This window comes from Zootoca vivipara, chromosome 7 (genome assembly GCF_963506605.1).
Source record: "Zootoca vivipara chromosome 7, rZooViv1.1, whole genome shotgun sequence".
Classification (NCBI taxonomy): domain Eukaryota; kingdom Metazoa; phylum Chordata; class Lepidosauria; order Squamata; family Lacertidae; genus Zootoca; species Zootoca vivipara.
In genome coordinates this window covers 5835671-5856533 of record NC_083282.1, presented here as the reverse complement: position 1 = coordinate 5856533, position 20863 = coordinate 5835671, and the positions used below count along the sequence as shown (strand labels likewise).

Below are 20863 nucleotides of genomic sequence, written 5' to 3'. Positions count from 1 at the left end.
AAATTACTCAGCTGCATCTTACAGTATGTTAAGAGAGTTTAGTTATCAGATTAACAGCAATCTTATGCATGCTTAATCAGAAATACTTTCCACTAAGTCCTGTGGGTTAAACCACAGAGTCTAGGGCTTGCCGATCAGAAGATCGGCGGTTCGAATCCCTGCAACGGGGTGAGCTCCCGTTGCTCGGTCCCTGCTCCTGCCCACCTAGCAGTTCGAAAGCACATCAAAGTGCAAGTAGATAAATAGGGACCGCTCCGATGGGAAGGTAAACGGCGTTTCCGTGCGCTGCTCTGGTTCGCCAGAAGCAGCTTTGTCATGCTGGCCACATGACCCGGAAGCTGTCTGCGGACAAACGCCGGCTCCCTCGGCCTATAGAGCGAGATGAGCGCCGCAACCCCAGAGTCGGACACGACTGGACCTGATGGTCAGGGGCCCCCTTAACCCTTTAAGTCCAACGGAGTTTAGGATTGCATCCCCCCCCAAAAAAACCCCCGATGCTATGGAACAATTTCACTGCTGTATTAAAAAGAAAAAGGAAAGTTAGCAGTTTGAAAACTATTCCCAATGAACAGAATGCTAAACCATTTACTTCCACTTCCACGGAATCCCAAACTTCTTGCTTTGTATGAATCAGAGATCTGTCCTGCTCTGTGGCAAGATTTTGGGCAGGTTCAGGCTGAATACAAACAGACAGCAAAGCTTCAGCAGACAGATAAACGGAGAATGAGCCCTGTAAGAGCAGCAGTTGCACCAGCAACTGCTACAGTAGAAAGTGCCTTTTCAGTTAAATGCACCCAGCCCAATGCAATACAGTCGTACCTCGGGTTACGACCACCTCGGTTTGCGAACAGTTCGGGTTACGAACTGCGCAAACTCGGAAGTGTTTTCGCCCCCCGCGCGTGCGCAGAAGCGGCGCGCGCGCGATCGCGGGATCTGCGCATGCGCAAAGCGCGAAAATCGCGCTTTGCGCATGCGCAAAATGGCGGCGCCCATCGCGTTCGGTTTACGAACTATTCGGGTTACGAACTGCGATCCGGAACGGCGCTGGTGTGTGCAAGTGACAGCGCTGGTGTGTGCAAGTGGCAACACTCTGGTCTCATTGGGGCTTTGGCAATGGAACCCTCTGGGTCAGAGGATGATAGTGCAACATACTTGGGCCGTCGGGAAACTTCCAGAACCACTTCTGGGGTTGGTCCTGCATGTCACACCCACACCCACCCACCCACCCACAAACACACACACCTTGCAGGAGGAATCTGACTCCAGGGTCAAGACATATCATGACTTTATCACAAACTCTGGTGAGTTGAACAAGCACGGTACTTTTTTTTTACCCATGGTGTGAAGTTGGCTTGTTTTGAATCTAACCAGGATGTGCATGCAGACCAGAGATTGTGGTTTGTCACAACAGCAAAGCAAGGTTATGAGAAACACAGGAGAACTGCTCCTCCTGGCTACACATGAGGACAGAGGAAGCGGGGTAGGCAAGCATTATGTTTCAATTACAGTGGTACCTCTGGTTACGAACTGAATCTGTTCCAGAGGTTCGTTCATAACAGGAAACCGTTCTTATCCTGAGGCACGCTTTCACTAATGGCGTCTCCCGCTGCATGCGTGCCTTTGGTGAGTGATTTCCGCTCGCATCCCGGGGCAAAGTTCGCAACCAGGAGCAGCTACTTCTGGGTTAGCGGAGCTCGTAACCAGAAGTGTTCGTAACCAGAGGTACCACTGTAGTACACATAGTACTAAACCACCCATCAGCCATCAGCTTATTGAGAAGCTGAAAACCATAGCAATGGCAATACAGTATCCACAGCAGTATCTAAACAAGCTGGATTCAAGAACAAAAAACAAATAATAATCCCGAAAGGCCTTCTGACAACTTATTGTTGGGATTTTCCATTCCACCTTTAGTTGCAGACATGAGATTATTATGTGTCACATGTCTGTTTACATTCCAGCACAGTTTGCTGTTGTGAGCCGAACGTCCGCTTTACTGCTTTTGCTTTTGACTCTCTCTCCGAGAAAGACTCTCTCTCTCTGTCTTGATTTATGTTTAATAAATCCGTAGTTAATAGTATGTAATAGTATGTATTCACAAGCCTCAGCCTCATCTGTTGTGCAGTTACACTGCTAAGTATAGTGTGCTCACGTCTGGGAGGCTTGGGTCACTGATTAATGTCAGAGCCAGAGGTTGATGGATCTTCGCAGCGGCAAGGCTGGAAGGAGACGATCCAGCTGTGGGCTAGCCAGCTGGCCTTTCGACCCCAGAAGCCGACACTTATCAGTAGGTATAAAGCCTTTATAGCAGTTAATTCAACAGAGCAGGGTCAGGATGTGTGTATACCTGTAGTAGTAGTAATAATAATAATAATAATAATAATAATAATAATAATAATAATAATAATAATAATTTATTTGTACCCCGCCCATCTGGCTGTGTTTCCCCAGCCACTCTGGGCGGCTTCCAACTGAACATTAAAATACAATAATCTATTAAACATTAAAAGCTTCCCTAAAAGGGCTGCCTTCAGATATCTTCTAAAAGTCTGGTAGTTGTTTTTCTCTTTGACATCTGATGGGGTGGCATTCCACAGGGTGGGCGCCACTACTGAGAGGGCCCTCTGCCTGGTTCCCTGTAACTTGGCTTTTCGCAGCAAGGGAACCGCCAAAAGGCCCTCGGCACTGGACCTCAGTGTCTGGACAGAACGATAGGGGTGGAGATGCTCCTTCAGGTATACTGGAACAAGGCTGTATACCTCAAGGAGCATCTCCACCCCCGTCGTCCAGCCCAAACACTGAGGTCCAGCTCCAAGGACCTTCTGGTGGTTCCCTCACTGCAAGAAGTGAGGTTACAGGGAACCAGGCAGAGGGCCTTTCGGTAGTCATGCCCACCCTGTGAAATGCTCTTCCCAGCAGATGTCAAACAGATAAACAGCTACTTGTATGTGATTTTTAAAAGACTTCTGAAGGCAGCCCTGTTTATGGCAGTTTTCAGTGCTTGATGTTGTATTGTGTTTTTATTCTTTTTTTTTGTTGGGAGCCGCCCAGAGTGGCTGGGGCAACCCAGTCAGATGGGAATAATGATAATGATAATTAATTTTCCCATAAACAGGAAACAGCTGCTCTTTTCTTAGTTGGAAATATAAAGATGTGTGGTGGCAGTGTGGCTAAGTTCTCACATTCTTCTGTACCAAAGTTACAATCTTGCTCTGGGATCTCTTTATAACGTCAACCGAGAATCACTGAAGGCATCAACTCCGTTGAGATGTAATGGGGAGCCACAGTTTCCCCCCTACAAGAATGAGCCAAAGCAAGCTTCAGATTTGCATGCTTCTCCTCTTTTTCTGTGAAGGCACTTAAACTCCTTCCCACTGCAATGCTTTTTATTTAAAAGCTAACCACAGTTCTCACTGATGTCTGAACTCAGGAAACAGCGGTTTGCTTATGGTCTGAGAACAAGCCATGATCTAAAAACAGGAGAAGGGAGAATATGAGCTCAAAGGCCGGCCACAGCATGCTCCAGCCATCATCTACAATCACAAAATGGGAGTTATAAAACCTAAAAAGAAAAAAGGTAGGCTTCCTTAGACTGAAGGAACTATAAAACAGACACGATGGTTGGCTGCCACTGAAAAACAAAATAGGGAAAAATGAACGTGTCTTAGTTTTCAAAGCATCTTTACAAACTATTCCGAAAGGTCAGAGCTATGATTCGTTTCTACAGAAGAGTTTCGCAAAAAGCAGCAGTGTGACATTTAAGCAAACCTTCACCACTAGGTGGTGGTGAATCCAAACCCACAGCAATGCCGGTTTCTAGGAAGTACGTACAGGAAAAATACAGAAATAAACATTACCGGCTGACCCTGAAAACACTGTTAAGTAATTCAAAAGCATTGAGAGCCACGCTCCTCTTCTTTTGGGCCTTCTACTTCCTGCTATATTGCCAGCTGGTAGTGTTTTAACCCCTTCCCACTGCAATGCCTTTGTTTCCCAGTGCTTTAAGTCCCTGCACATGCCTTCAAAGTTCTGGTCCTTACTTCTAAAATGGACTTACCTATCCTGTTACTCTTAATTGCACAACTTACTTTCATCCCCCGCCCCTTTCTGAGCCTTTATCCCATGGTTCTATTTCCTTTTTTTAAAAAAAAACCCTAACCCTTTTAAAACATGGCCTTCCCTGACCCACTGCAGACTCAATGCTTGTCCCTCCACTGGCACAACGCCAGCAGAATTTGCACCCCCAGTGCTTTCAGAACTAGGTTCCACCAATGGGATAAGCTGCAGATTATGGAGCATAATAAAGGGCAGGGCCAAGAGTCCTATATAAATGCACCCAGCAGGAGGAAAGACAGAAAACGAGCTCCAGGGAAGGAGAACTAACAGGACCCAGGAAGTATGAAGCGGGTGCGGAGGAAGATTGCATGAGTGTATGAGGCTAGCATGCAAGTCCTGAGTGGGCCAACCCTACTTTTTGCAGAGGAAATAATTGGTACTAGCTCCCTTCACTTTAATGGGGGGAAGCTGGGAGCTTAACCCCTTAGCTCCCAACAGTCCCAACAGGAAGAGGCAGGAGTGCTGTTCTCAGAACCCCATGTGAGAGAGATGGTCACCCCTGGAATATACAGGGAGTGCCCCTAATTTCAATGCAGAACCTGAGGTCAGACAAGAGGGGCAGCGGGACAGGGATGTCTCATCAAAGCTCAAAGGGAAGACAAGGCAGGCTCAGTATGCCTGTTCCAGAGAATCCCCTCATATTTTATGTGATACCTTCCAGCCTGGCCACCTGGACCCAGTGCCCATCTCCCCTACCTCCAACTTAAGCCTCATACATCAAGTTCCTGAGTGAGAACCACTGGAGCAGACCAGGAAATTGAGAGAAGCAAATTAGAAACCAAAGCCTTGGAAGGTATAGCTCCCTATTCTCCTGAAGTACTGACTCACTAGCTGCTGTATGTGAAGCAACATTTGCTGTGGTTTAGTCGTTTAGTCGAGTCCAACTCTTCGTGACCCCATCATGGACCATAGCACACCAGGCACTCCTGTCTTCCACTGCCTCCCGCAGTTTGGTCAAACTCATGTTCGTAGCTTCGAGAACACTGTCCAACCATCTTGTCCTCTGTCGTCCCTTTCTCCTAGTGCCCTCCACCTTTCCCAACATCAAGGTCTTTTCCAGGGAGTCTTCTCATGAGGTGGCCAAAGTATTGTAGCCTCAGCTTCAGGATCTGTCCTTCCAGTGAGCACTCCGGGCTGGTTTCCTTCAGAATGGATAGGTTTGATCTTCTTGCAGTCCATGGGACTCTCAAGAGTCTCCTCCAGGACCATAATTCAAAAGCATCTATTCTTCGGCGATCAGCCTTCTTGATGGTCCAGCTCTCACTTCCATACATCACTACTGGGAAAACCATAGCTTTAACTATACGGACCTTTGTTGGCAAGGTGATGTCTCTGCTTTTTAAGATGTTGCCTAGGTTTGTCATTGCTTTTCTCCCAAGAAGCATCTCTGGGTTATTTGTGGGCCTGCCTGATGTTTTTACATGAGTAGAATGTGTCCTTTTATTTAAAATGCATCTCTGGGTTATTTGTGGGGCGTAGGAATTCGTTCCCTTTTCCCCCTTCAAAATATAGTCCGTCCCCCCACAAGGTCTGAGGGACAGTGGACCGGCCCCCTGCTGAAAATGTTTGCTGACCCCTGATCAAGAGGTTACCAAAAAGCACACAAAACTAAACTACCTTCATTCCACTTCCTGAACAAGGCTGCCACAGGTTGTGAACAAAGAGAAAAATGAAAAAGTAATTAGCCTCACCTCATCTTCTTTGACCATCTGCAAGCCAGCTGAGAGACAGTTGCTTAGCTGCTCTGCTTTATAAAAAATGTTTTAAATTGGCAGTCCAGTTTTTATTTTTTTAAAAAAGAATAATTACAAGTGTGTGAGAAAGGATCCCCTTTATGCCCAGAAATTACAGAAGAAATTATTCAGCAAACTATTTAGCTTAGGGCTGTGCCAAAGATGCAGAAGCCAAGGGAAGCTGAGGGCCTTAGGAATTAAAAAGAAGCAAAGGGGAAAAGATAAGTGATATGATGGAGAGAACAGGAGAGATTAGTGAACTGACCGTATACTTTGGCTGCTTCTAAGAGTAGTCAACATTTGTGAGCCCAAGTGGAGAATCAAATTATCTCCTTCAAATAATATGCAGTTACCCAAACTTTTCAGAATGCTTCTTCCTAGAACACTTAGTGGACACCTCCCACTTAGGTCAATTCATCATTTCTGAGATAGGTAATTATGTCACCAAGTATTGTGCTGATTCCCTGAAATTTATGATTTGGCCTTGAGAAAGCGCTTCCATGCAATGTTACACCCCCCCCCCCATTTTTATTTGTTACAGGACATGGTAACTGACTGCAACCTTGCCTACTCAAGACGATTTCTCAGGAACACATAATGACTAAAAAAGAGACAAAAAGTCACAACAGGGAGGTTAATGCAGCTCAAAAATGGCCACATGAGTTGGCCCTTACTTTGCCATTATTCAGCACAGGCTGCAAAGATTTTGCTCTTCTCTCATCTGTTAAATGGCCTCATCTGTCAACTTGTGAAATGCCAGGGATTCTCAAAGCAAGGATGAGTATTAAACTCACGAAAGGCTTAAAAGATTATCTGGCCCAGTTACCCAGAAGCCAAGCTCAAAGGAGCTCACTTCTGGTTGGGGTGAGTCAAGGAAAGCAGCTTTCATCTAGGGCTTAAAGGACAGGTGTAATATGCCTCCTTTGGGGGAAAGGTTAGAATTGCTGTTTTCTCTGCTCACTCTCCCTTTTTAATTAGTCTCTCTCATTGACAATATTCCTTATCCAGCCACCCAGTCTCATTGCAGAAGTGTTGTCTTGTACATTACAATTCACTTCCCTGCCTTTATTATACTGTATCATACTTGTTAATTGTATTGTATCATATAATTGTTTTAACAGTACAGGTATATTGTCTTGTGAATTGCCCTGAAATCTTCTGATGAGGCATCTTTATGCAATCAAGTTATATTTAAAACAACTTATACATTACATTAATACATTACAACTATACATTAATGGTAAAGGACAGTTTGACATTTTGTTTTTCTGCCTCTAATGGCAGCCCCCCTCCTTCCAATATTATCAATACAGTGGTACCTTGGTTCTCAAACACGTCTACAAGAGTTTCTGCTCTTAACTCCTTCTAATCACAGTGCAACCAACTATTTGTAACTCCTGTAGAAACGTAGGGAGCATACGCCTCTGAGGGATGGGTGTTGAAGCACTTACTCTGAAAGCAAGCCTTTCTGGGTGGAAGAGTGATGTACGTCTTTTTACTTTAATTCAGAAAATAAAAGTGCCTCACTGTTCTAGGGGTTAGGAAAAGGGCACTTTCCTCTGAAACTAGCACTCATGGGAATTCTGTAAGGATGACTTTAGTGCACCGGTTCCATTTGTCACTTCTAAGACGATTCACACACTTCAAAACTGATATATACACAGAAGCTTTGTAAATTACTTTCACCTGCTGGGGTGTCTATGTACTCGCTTTCTGTATCTGAGAAGGCAAGGAGGTCACCATCACACTCTGAGCACCTTTTAGCAATGGGCTTCTGTAGCCATACGTAATCTACTCCTCCCAAACTTTCCTTCCTTCAAAGCACAAGAGGTTATTTCTAACTGCCAAATGCCACGAGGTTGAAATAAGAATGAAACACCTCCTTAGGTTGCACAGTTATAATCACAGAACTAAAATTTAAAAGGCAGCAGGGGTGAGACAATTCAACTCATGCTTTCATGGCAAGGACATTGTTCCTTAAATTTATAAGGCAGAACCTAGTTCCCCTGCAGGTTACAGGCAGGGCCAGGGAACCAGAAACTTTCCCACGGAGGCAGACCATCTCTGTGGACCTTGCAAACTAAGACAGGAAAAGCTGTGTGAAGAGTTGTGGTTTTTTGACTCGTCCTCAGACAGTCTACAGCCAGACAAATTTACTTACTTAACAGATCCCTTCAAAACATTTAAGGGTGTTAGGCCAGGATGCCTTTTGGCCCCTTTATTATTTAATTTTTATTTAAACGACCTGGCAGCCACTCTCCATAACTTGGACTTTCACCCTCCGAAGTTAGCAAACCGGCACATCACGGCTCTGCTTTACGCAGACGATGCGGTAATACTATCCAGAACCCCTATAGGGCTTAGAAGAACACTAAGAAAATTTGCTGCCTCTTGTGAGACGGAATGCCTCAAAATAAATTAACAGAAGACCAAAATTCTTGCTTTGGGGAAAAAACCAAAGCTCAGAAACTGGAAACTTCAAGGCCAAAATTTAGAACCAAGTGTTGAATTATAAATATTTAGGAATGGCGGTCCAGGTATCAGGATCCAACAAAATTCATAAACATATAAGTAAGATACAAAGATATACCCCACTATTTCCGTCCAAAAAGGTGATGCTTGAAGCAACTTGCAACATACAAAAAGGAGGCATAAAACAATAAGGTTCTATGATTCAAACGCAATTCCTTAAAAACCCCCACACATTTCAAAGGAGAATCAAAATATATACGCAAACAGAAAATAAACTTATAGACATACATTTTGCGATCACATGCTTTTACATCCATATTTAATTACAAAAAGGGAAAACAGTATCTACTTCATTAAATGTGCATGCTGGGGAGCTCCCATTTCCAGACTAAATGCAGAATCAAAGAGCAAGAGGAAAAACTAACGGTACAATAAATTAAATAGGGCAACCTCACAATCCAAAGTTTGCTTAAACTACCAGGGAGAGGGCCTCTTCTGTAGCAGAATCCTGGTTATGGGATAGTCTTTCCAGGCAGCCTTGCCTGGTGCCATCTTTGTGGTCTTTTTGGCACTAGACCTCTCTGTTCATGCCAGCCTTTTAAATATTAAGTGAACTCATCCTCTGGTTTTAAATCTTTTTAATGTGGGGAATGTGACATGTTTTGCTTTTACGTAGTCTCTTCTCACTTTTTTAAATAATGGTTTTATGTTTTACTTTGTCTTTCTTTTTTTTTCCTTTTTTTAAAAAAAACCTTTATTGATTTATACGAATAAAAACAATAACAAATAACAAACGTTGCCTTTGTGTAGTTTGAGCATATTTCCATAACACAAAACGATAAAAATTGCAAGAAGAGGAGAAAAGAAGAGGAAAGAAGAGAAGAAGAGAAAAAAAAAAGAAGAAGAAAAAGAAAGAAGGAGAAGAGAAAAGGAAAAGGAAAGAAAACTAATGTCCGATAAGGTAGGTTACAACTTCCACCACTTCTTCATACAGTTACATTCGTGATATATAGCCTGTCTTTTTATAGATAACATAATTGCTTTTATTTATAGTAAGCCGCCCCCCAAAAGTTATCATAGGGACAGCATGTGAATGTAACTGAATGAATGAATGAATGAATGAATGAATATTCATTTCCCAGTGGGCACAAATAGAGAGAAATACAAGAATCTACCGGGGAGAAACCCTGTTACATGTTGCAACAAGCTGCACCTCAGAAATGGTACATGCAAGAGAGGCACAACAGCTGATACGATATGATGGAGAGATTAGCACAGGATGAGACCATCCTTCAAGTAACTTGGTCCCAAGCTGTTTAGGACTTTAAAGGTAATAACCAGCACTTCCATTTTTGCCAGGCTTGCCTAGTCAGGAAGAACATGGACAAAAATCAGTTTCTTTATGAATTCTTTGTTGCTGTATCAAAATGCTTCTCCCATTTGATGACAAACTTCAACACAAGGGAGAGTAAGTGAGTGAATGAGCTGAGTTTGCAAAGAGTCAATACAAGGAACCTTCAACTGAATCTACAGCCAGAGTAGCCTCAACATGAAATAATCACACATGAAACTATGAAGAACAGCAGATCTAAATTGTTTGGCATTAAATACAAAAAAAGATCTAAGGCAATACCTACAAACATCTGGTCCAAAATACAGTCAAGCATGCATTGATTTTGAACCTAAATAGACTTTATTGTCTTGTAGATATTTATGTACAGCTTTTCAGGCAGACCTCACAAAGCAGTTTACATTGAAATTCTAAAATAATTGACAAGCTGCAAGGGGGGTGGCAGACCTTTTAAAACTAGAGCTCTCCTTGGGGTCCTCAGAGAGACCAGCAGTGGCAGTTGGGGAAGGGAGAGGGCATCTAGTCCAGAGCTAGATGGTCACATCTCTCTTTTTTGTCTTCTCTCTTTTTCCTCCCCCGCTTAAGAACACAAATGTAGATTCCCCATAAAGTCATCAAATCAGCCCAACTTTGAAACACCACAGCATTCAAAAGCTTTTCTGATATAGATAGAACGCAATCTACTCCCCCTCACCGGAGAAGAAAAAGAATCACAAATATAATTCCAGCAAAGGGATAACAAGTGTGGGTGGATCTTTTGACATTTTTTCAATATACCTCTGATTATTTTTAGTATCAGTAATTGCTAGTTATTTCATTGCCGTTCTTTTCAGTAAAAGCATTAAGTGTGTTAATACTAGCTGCCCACCCTGCCATGTAATCAACCAGTCGTCATTGAGTGCTAAAACGGATCTGGGCAAGTAGTTGGAGTTCCTCATAGCAAAACATCCTAAACCACCCAGCGCCCAGAAGGGCTTAATTGAAAAGTAATTTCAAAAAGTCTTCCATCCTTAATAATTCTCAACATAGTGCCTAGGCAACCACACTCCTCTTCTAAGCTATAGTAAAGTGTTAAAATTAGTTTTAATTTCATTTCTAATGGATTTCCATATGTAAATGCAAGTAAGTAAATCCACGATCAACAAACTAGATTCCAGTATGCTGAGTGCAGGAATACACTGGTCAGCAAATGTGTTGAGCAGGAGAGATAGCCAGCCCTATTTCTAAGCATAATTTAATTATCTAATTATATTATGCTTAGAAATTGGGCTGGCTATCTTTCCTGACATAGAGTTTGTACTCTCTCCCTCCCTCCCTCCCTCTCTCTGTCTCTCTCTCTCTGTGTGTGTGTGTCTGTCTGTCTATATCTACCTACCTATCTATCTATCTATCTATCATCTCCTTACCTGTCCTACGTACTATGGGTACCTCTACTTTAGCTCTGACCTGGCCATCTCCAATTGGGTTCAGGTATGCCTGTACAAAATCTAATGGCTCTGGATAGGTACACACGTTTTCACCCACAGTGCAAAACAAGACAGAGAGCCTATTCAATTAGATTCAAACAAGCACCATAATATGAATCTGCATCATTGTGTATGTATAATCCTGTTTCCCCCAAAAAGGGTCTTCTTTGCTGGATCAGGCAATCTGTGTTCATATTCACAACTATTTTATGAAGAGCTCAGTCAGAGCTGTTGTAATTTATCCAAGACCAAGCAAGGAGTCCATGGTAGAAATGGCAACACTTCTAAATGTCCATCAACTTAGTTGGTCTCTAAGGTGCTACTGGAAGGATTTTTTTAATTTTTGTTTTGACTTCGTCAGACCAACACGGCTACCTACCTGTAACATGTTCATCTACTAGACAGCATAATTTCTCTCCTCTTTACATTTGAGTTCATGGTGGTTATTTCTATGGCTGATCCCAAGTGTTAAGAGGAAACTGAAACTTCCTTAATAAAGCCATTTTAGTTCAAAAGAAAGCTTTGCATATACATGGAAGGTCTTGGTTCTTATGCATGCAGCATTCTAGTAAGGGTTGCAAATGGGTTTCTCTGAGCAGAGAAAAGGGTTCCAGTTACAACCAGATCTAGTAACTACAATTTACACGGCAGCATTTTACAACTTTCTGAGTTACAGAACAAAATCCGAGTGTGGAGTACAAACACAGCAGCTTAAAAGCATCAATACTACAAGGTAAAAATTGTATTATAGCCTCTTTTGACTATGAACATACAGAAATCTAAAATAACGTAAGTGTGCAACGATGTCACAAAGTGAGTCTAAAGATTCCCCACTGAAATTACAGGTGGTGACAAGCTGAGAGTACAGTTGCCAGATTGCCTTAAAAATAGTATGTTGGCTTTATAGAAATCTGTAAATAGAACTCCAGGAAAGCAAGACTGCCTGCCACAGCAACACTCTGCCCAGCTAAGGTCAAACGAGACAGCATACACTGATTAAATGGCCTAGCTGACTTTGAATGATTTTAAAAGTGTTCATAATTTTGTTTTTGCTTTGTCCTGAGGAAGCAGCAGGAGGAAAACATTCTCCGGGAAATGCCATCATCGCATTACTGATAGAGAAATTGCCTTGTTGCAGCCAAGAGGAATCAGTATATGATATAACCTCGTTTGCTTCCAGGTTTCCCATGATCCTGGCAGGTTTAAAATATCAAGTCTGTTGAAAGAGTTGAAAACATTACCTGGAGCTTAAAAGAGAATGAAAAAACGATTAAAAACAACAAGTAGCATGCATTTTGGAACTTTTTTCTGGTTTCAATGGCATTCTTAAAAAAACCAAAATAGAGATCAGAGTGGAAAGTTCCTGCTTGTCTTGTTCCTCATCCTGTTTCTGTTGAGGCGACCACTATACCTTCTTATTATAGGGGCTTGTGGTTTCAGAACTTGTTAACTGAAACAAGCTCTTTCAAAAGTACTTCAAAATGTTCTCTCCCTTTATGAACTGAGGATCAGTTAGTTCCCGAGTTGCCTTACAGCTTTACACATTTTGTCACCATTTCTGTCTAGATCTTGTTGAGGAGGTAATCTGATACCTGTATCTGGGCTGTATCACTTCGGACTGCAGGTAGGACTAACGTGACGGAATACGCCTACAGGATGTGGGAAGCAACTTTCCAGGACTGTCACTCATTCCTATAGGGTCTCAATGAGAATGCAACCCCTTTGAAGTACATCCCCTCTGTAGCCAGTGCAAACAAAACAGGAAATCTTCCCTTAATTGCAGTTTCCTGATTCATCCAAAACAGGAAACGATGGCTAACGGCTCCAGAACCAGCCAGGATATTAATCCATGGTTTCATATAATTGCCACTGGCGTGCTAGCTGTCTGGTCTTAGTTGCCTGGTGTACCAAAGTTCAGAATAGGCTTCACAATGACATGCTGGGTCAATGATGTCCAGAGCTGTTCACAAAGAATAATAATAATAATAATAATAATAATAATAATAAAATTTTATTTATACCCCGCCCTCCCCAGTCAAAACCGGGCTCAGGGCGGCTCACACCAATAAAATTACAATAAAACATAAAAAGCAATTGATTAAAATACAGTTTCAAATACAGTATTAATTTAAAATTTAAGTTTAAAATGCGGCCTGATTTTAAGTAGTCCATAAATCCAAGCCACGAGGGAGGAAAACACAGGGGTCAGACTAAGTCCAACCCAAAGGCCAGGCGGAGCAGCTCTGTCTTGCAGGCCCTGCTGAAAGATGACAAATCCCGCATGGGCCCTGGTCTCCTGTGAAAGAGCGTTCCACCAAGTTGGGGCCAATACTGAAAAGGCCCTGGCCCTAGTTGAGGCCAATCTAGCCACCTTATGGCTCGGGATCTCCAGAATATTGTTGTTTGTGGACCTTAAGGAACATCTGTTGACAATGGCTTCAACAGAGTCACCTGCTTTGTCTACTGAAAACTCCTCCGGGGCATTCAGAATTCACTAGATTCCATTAGTCTCTGGGGGCATATCATCTTAATCTGCTCCACCACCCCTGCAGAAGAGGATCAGAGCTGTAAGTCAAAACTTTACAAGGAAGTGATCTGACCATGACAAGAGGGTGACACCCACCCGCTGATCTCCAGGCCACACCTTTCTCCAATGGAAGCAAAATAATAATTACAGGGGGTTGAAATAGATGACCCTTGGGGTCCCTTCCGACTCTACAATTCTATGATTCTAACAGATTGGTTAACAAAATACAATCATAGAATAGCAGAGGTGGAAGGTGCCCGGGAGTCATCTAGTCTGACTCCCAGCAATGCAGGGATCTTTTGTCTAGCATGGGGCTTGAACACCTGACCCTGAAATGAAGAGTTTCATGCTCTAACAACCAAGCTATAATATAAAATGTACCTGTGTAAATGAACCTGCTTGCTGAATGCTATCTCATTTCTTTTTCAGCTTTTAGATTAGACAGGACCTTCACAAAGCAATGATGGGATAACACTACTACTGTATATCATCTAACCACATGATGATATAGAATGTATTTCTCAGCAATCAGGAAAATAAAATAAAATAGAAGTGAGAGCTGGACCATAAAGAAGGCTGATCGCCGAAGAATTGATGCTTTTGAATTATGGTGCCGGAGGAGACTCTTGAGAGTCCCATGGACTGCAAGAAGATCAAACCTCTCCATCCTGAAGGAAATCAGCTCTGAGTGCTCACTGGAAGGACAGATCCTGAAGCTGAGGCTCCAATACTTTGGCCACCTCATGAGAAGAGAAGACTCCCTGGAAAAGACCCTGGTGTTGGGAAAGATTGAGGGCACTAGGAGAAGGGGACGACAGAGGACGAGATGGTTGGACGGTGTTCTCGAAGCCACCAACATGAGTCTAACCAAACTGCGGGAGGCAGTGGAAGACAGGAGTGCCTGGCGTGCTCTGCTCCATGGGGTCACGAAGAGTTGGACACGACTAAACAACTAAACAACAACAACAAGGCTGGATCCCAGCATTCCAAAACAGGCTGAATCCCAATATTCCCTTTTTGAATCTAGAAGCCGTATTTCTTAAGACCACATAAAACCAATTTCTGGTGGTTTTAGCAGTTCTGCATCATTGTTCAATTACACCCCTTCTGAAGAGTGGCTGGATGGCTGCCACCTTACCCAAGGCAAAACTACACAATGTTTTATACCACTTCCATATCAGAGGAGCACATACACACAAGACATGCCACCTCCACCGGCTATTACACATTCTCTATGCAAACCATAAAAGCAGCTTTGGTGGATCTACCGAAGGATCCATGCAGCCCAGCGATGCACTGACAACAGCAGTTGATAAAATGCCTCTAGGACAGTGGTCCCCAACTGGTGCCCCTCCACACAAATAAACTTCTTTGGCGATCACTCGTAGCCAAGTAAGATTGTCTTCCATAAACACGGTTTTAACAGTGAGTCCGTAAGTGACTGTGGAGGCCAATTCTGAATCTGCACGTCCTTCCACAGTGGGGACATTGGTTTCCGGGCAGGAGTTGATCTCGGTGTGGATTTGCCAAGCGTGCCTTCCTCTTAGCACGTTTCTCCCTTGCGTCCTGAGTTCGAGTGTCTTCAAAGCCCATGACACCTTTGGTAAAGGCTGTTCTCCAACTGGAGCGCTTGCAGGCCAGTGTTTCCTAGTTGTCAGTGTTTATACTACATTTTTAAAGATTTGCCTTGAGACAGTCTTTAAACCTCTTTTGTTGACCACCAGCATTACGCTTTCCATTTTAAAATTCGGAATAGAGTAATTGCTTTGGAAGATTTCGCAAATTATTATTATTATTATTATTATTATTATTATTATTATTATTATTAATGATTTTTTTTATTTCTACCCTGCCCATCTGGCTGGGTTTCCCCACCACTCTGGGTGGCTTCCAACAAAAGAATAAAAATACATTAAAACATCAGTCATTAAAAACTTCCCTAAACAGGGCTGCCTTCAGATGTCTTCTAAATGTCATATACCGTAGTTGTTTATTTCTTTGACAGCTAATGGGAGGGCGTTATAATGTTTTGCAGAGAACAAATAGCCAAAAAGAAGCACTTACATATCTGGTTTTGATGGTTGCTATTTTATTTCTAGTAATTGTAGGGTTACCCAATACAAGAGCACACTAGACTGTAATTAAGAGGTTTTGAATGCCCATGTCAGCATAGCTGCTCATAATAATCAGAGGACTTTTGATTGCAGAGGACCAGTCCAGCAATGGATTCAATGGTTTCCAGATGTTTCCAACAGTTTAATGAGATAATCGAAAGTATTCAGGGATCTTTAAATGGAAGACTTTAGAGCCATTTTTCACAGCTGAATCAGTAACAGTTCAAATTAGATTGATTCTCTTTTTAAGGAACCTTTTTAAAATTATCAGTGTAGAAGATTTATCTGAAATCCAGAGTTGGGGATTAGAATGTTTGCTGAATGCAATCCCAACTGGACAAACCTTTACAACTTTCCTCTGCTTGGCATCTTAGCGAGCATCAGTTTAGCTGACTGATTACAAAGCCATAAATCTCAGATGATGAACTGGTTCAGTTTCAGCGCCTAGTGTGCAATTTAAAGAGAGCATTATTTTCCTCTGTGCCTTTGGCTTCCCAGTTGCAAGCTTTAAATGTCATCGTGTCATTACAAATGCCAGGCATCTGGTCTCCTTTAACACACTGTGCTCTAATACTCTTGTGCAGATAGCTATCACACTCAAGTATGATTCCTGTTTTTTAATTTTAAACGGTCTGCTCCAAACAATGGGATGTCCTTCTATAAAAACAACATTAAGTGAAATATGTGAAAAGAATAGTAATTGAAAATATTATGAAAAATTAAAAATTCCACCACTTTAAGCGGCACTATAAGCTAACTCCTTATTTTGTTGCATACCACCTAGTTGGCTATTGTCCTTTACAAAGTGAGAGCAGCATGTTTACTGGGCCATGGACCTAACCCAGCCAGGATCTAAGGGCTACTGGTTGTTCCTGATGGCACAAGACCTCAATGAAAACAGGGAGAAACACTTAAGAATTGTTTCTTTGAAGTTGAATGAGCCGGCTTTCTTCTCAACTGAACATTTTAAACTGAAATGTACCTTGCCTCTTTTGCAACCCAAGTGGCTACAGGATAGCGGAAAGCTCAGAAAAACCTTTAACTGTAAATATGGCTCTCTCTAAGCTGGGCCTATGGATTTGCTGAATCACGGCAGAAACATTTCCATCAGTGTTGCCCCCATAGTGGCAGTAGTAAAATGTAACAGAAAACACTACAAAGGTTTAAGAACTCCTGACAAGCATTTGCACCAATCACCTTTGCTGTAACAGCATAACACCCAGGTAAAAATCCCTCAATCGAAACAACCATGTTTATGCTGATTAATAACAAACTGGGATATGACAAGACAGAAGTACTGTTTTGGGGGGACAGGAGGCGGGCAGGTGTGGAGGACTCCCTGGTCCTGAATGGGGTAACTGTGCGCAGCCTAGGAGTCATTTTGGACTCGCAGCTGTCTATGGAGGCGCAGGTCAATTCTGTGTCCAGGGCGGCTGTTTACCAGCTCCATCTGGTAGACAGGCTGATACCCTACCTGCCCGCGGACTGTCCCTCCAGAGTGGTGCATGGTCTAGTTTTCTCTTGCTTGGACTACTGCAATGCGCTCTATGTGGGGCTACCTTTCAAGGTGACCTGGAAACTACAACTAATCCAGAATGTGGCAGCTAGACTGGTGACTGGGAGCGGCCGCCGAGACCACATAACACAGGTCCTGAAAGACCTACATTGGCTCCCAGTACGTTTCTGAGCACAATTCAAAGTGTTGGTGCTAACCTTTAAAGCCCTAAATGGCCTCGATCCAGTATACCTGAAGGAGCGTCTCCACCCCCATTGTTCTACCCAGACACTGAGGTCCAGCACCGAGGGCCTTCTGGCGATTCCCTCGCTGCGAGAAGCCAAGTTACAGGGAACCAGGCAGAGGGCCTTCTCAGTGGTGGCACCCGCCCTGTGGAACGCCCTCCCATCATATGTCAAAGAGAAAAACAACTACCAGACTTTTAGAAGACATCTGAAAGCAGTCCTGTTTAGGGAAGCTTTTAATGTTTGATGGATTACTGTATTTTAATATTTTGTTGAAAGCCGCCCAGAGTGGCTGGGGAAGCCCAGCCAGATGGGTGGGGTATAAATAATAAATTATTATTATTAAATCACCTTCTTACTACATAACTAGATGGTATGACTCCACTAAATTGTATTACTTCGTGTATTCAGTATATACCATACATGCAACCCTTGGTTTGGGTGTGATGGCAGAGTACATATAAGCATGTTAACATCCCCACCTCCTTTTCCTGCCACTTTTGAGTTTGTGGCAATGCATGCGTGCACAGCCGTGCATGCTTTGAATCTGCGCAAAAGGGTCACTGCCTGTGCTACACAAACAGGTCAACACTAAACAGCTATTGATAAGTTACTGTAATATTTTGGAGAGGAAAGGCTAGCTGCCCACCAAATCAGAGAACACAAATCAGCTTCTTCATACTATTTATTTTTACAAAATGACCAATGGAAATGCAGAAAAACTTTGGCTATTTCCGGGGGGGGGGGACCGCACAGGACTGCACATTAACACAATCCCTATGAAACAAGTAATTCACTCACCCTTACAGAACATTAGGGAAAGTAGAAAAATAATACCTTCAGTCAAATCCATCTGACTATTCTCCACTCGCTCATTTTTCACGGCAGCATTATGTTCCCCCTTCCGATTCAGCGCCTTAGAAAAGCTGCTGGAGACGGTAGAAAAGAAGCCACGCACAAAATAACTGTTCTGCTCCCCACACTCTGGTTGCAGAAGTGGCTTTGTGTTCCTCTCTTTCCAGTGTGGGGCAGGTTCAGATAAAGATCTGCAGAAAGGAACCCGAAATGGCCTTGTCGCTGGCATGACAGCCTTCTCTTCTGGGTCTTCTTGGTGACTGTCAGCAATTAACGGGGACACTGTCAAAGGCTGTTCGGCAGTCCTTGCGGCATCTGGCCTCTTGGCCACTTTCCATTGAAGTCTGGGATGAGTCTGCCATCGGTAAGTTCCAAGCAGCTTCCCTAAATCCAAATCTGTTTCTTCCAACGTCCTCTTGCTTCTCACTTGATAGCACCAATGATAGTCCTTCAAACTAGCTCTTACTTTTGTAGAATCGCCATCCTGCACCGACACAGATCTCTGAAAAAGTACAGGGGGACTAGGGCGCTTTTTAAACACATTCATTTTCCACCTTTCAATTTCAGCTACCTCACCTTGCATTTACTTCAGTGCACATGCTCCTACTTGTTAAGATTACCACCCAAGCAACTTCTTTCCAGTGGTAGCAAACATTCTTCTTGCACAGGTATCATTCAGACTCAATTCTACATCATCTCACATCAACTCTGTGTTTATAGTGAAGCACAGTTGGCATCCAGATAAAGATCCTTCTCTCTTGTGATTAAGAGACAGCTTGTGGTGCTAATTTTCAGTTCCTGGGTTTCAGATCTCAGCTGCAGACTTTCAGGCAGGAAGTGACAAAAAGAAGAAGAAAAAACAGAACAAAAAATCCCACCAATTAAGTGCCGGGCAAATTGTGCTTCTGCCTCTCATGTTGTGACCATGAATTAAAAATAGAGAGTGAAAGTACCTTTAGTTTCCACATAAGATCGAGTAGAACTAAAGTGACACCCACAAGAGTCTTGATTATAAAAATAGGATGCATCAAGATGAGGGTTTCAAAGCAACAGTGGCTGGATACAGTTCAGTCCTTGAGCAAGTTAATCTATAGCTGTTGTTACCATCCCTATCTTCAGATCCAGAATAGCACTTAGAAGTAATGCCAAATCCATGAGGACTCAATGCAGCAATTCTTCCAGCGATGCATATGAATTGAATGAAGGAAAGGAGAGGAAAGAGCAGCTGAAACGAAGAACACTGCAAATACACTAAAGGAAAATATGCACAGAGGAGGAGTTAAGCGAGGGGTGGTAGGTGGTGTTTAGTCAATCACTGACCAAAGTAAAGAAGCAGACCACTCTTGAGGCCAGATCTTGTGGCAAACGAAACATGGGAATGTGCATATTTTTAAAGTGAGCAGGGTTTCTGTTTTCATAAATCTAATTGGAGTCAGTAGACTGGAAAGCAATACCCCCTATCTAGTTAAGTCAAAGAAAAACGGCCACCTCAACAAGTTAAGGAACAGCTTACCATATTAAATTTGCTAAGAAAACATATCTGCTAATGGGCACGAGCCAAGTTTCAGACCAGATTGAAACAATGTGCTCACAAACCCCAGAAAATATGGGGTTGCAAATGGAAAGGCTGACAGGCTCTTGGCAAACATTGCAGAATAAAAAAGAAAGAAAAAGAGTTTGGTTATTTGAAAGAATGATGCAGTTTGGCAGACTAATAAAAACAGACCAAACCATCACAGATTCTTAAGCTATCGCTTTTTTATCAGTTGCATAGTGATGCTGTTGAAGCCTCTAGGATATTCTCTTCAAGCAAGGCCACACATTATATTTGGTTTCCCTCTCCCACCAGAAAATGGGCACAGAAAACAGCCCTTGCTGGAAGAAATATCTGAGATCCCACTGAATGTGGGGCCTTCTGCTTGCAAAACGCAATAGATAGAATAGGATAGATTAGCATTACAAATAATATTGTAACAATCCTTACTAGTTCATTTGTGTGCGCGAGTGCACATTATTGAACTTTGTATCCTAAACAGGCAGTTTAAAAAAAAAAAAAAACACACACACACACACACACACAAAAACCCATCTATTACTTGGTTCTTCCCACCAGCAATCAACTCAGGGCTATTTACAAGATAGCCACAAATGCCTAACGCAGCTCCTCCAAGTGTCCCTATTTTCCAGAGAGAGTCACAGATTTACAGAAGCTGTCCCGCTTTTCCTTAGGACATCACCATTTTCATCGGAGGAATGTTGGAGGGTATGGAGTTATGCGAACCTCAAGCCAAGGAGGGCAGCCCTGTATAGGGAAGTTTTTTAATGTTTAACTAAGATTAAAGATTCTTTTCTAGTTTTTAAGAAAATATTTTTATTTGTTGGTTCTATTGGTTCTATGTAAAAAAAAGAAAAAGAAAAGGAAAAGTTAGCACAAAAGTCAATTCAATTCATCAGAGTCAGTGAGAAAAAGAAAATCAAAAACGGAAGAG

At 42.7% G+C, this 20863-nt stretch overlaps 1 protein-coding gene across 4 annotated transcripts in view; it reads right to left on the bottom strand.

Moving 5' to 3' along the window:
* RASAL2 (RAS protein activator like 2) overlaps nucleotides 1-20398 on the bottom strand; it is a 147568-nt gene extending 127170 nt beyond the window's left edge. For all 4 annotated transcript variants that reach the window (XM_035121311.2, XM_035121312.2, XM_060276605.1 and 1 more), the window contains exon 1: nucleotides 18357-20398. In XM_035121311.2, the coding sequence (XP_034977202.2) occupies nucleotides 18357-18957 (601 nt within the window). In that variant the 5' untranslated portion in view covers nucleotides 18958-20398. The remainder of the gene's footprint in view (nucleotides 1-18356) is intronic.
* Between the last annotated feature and the right edge of the window lie 465 nt (nucleotides 20399-20863).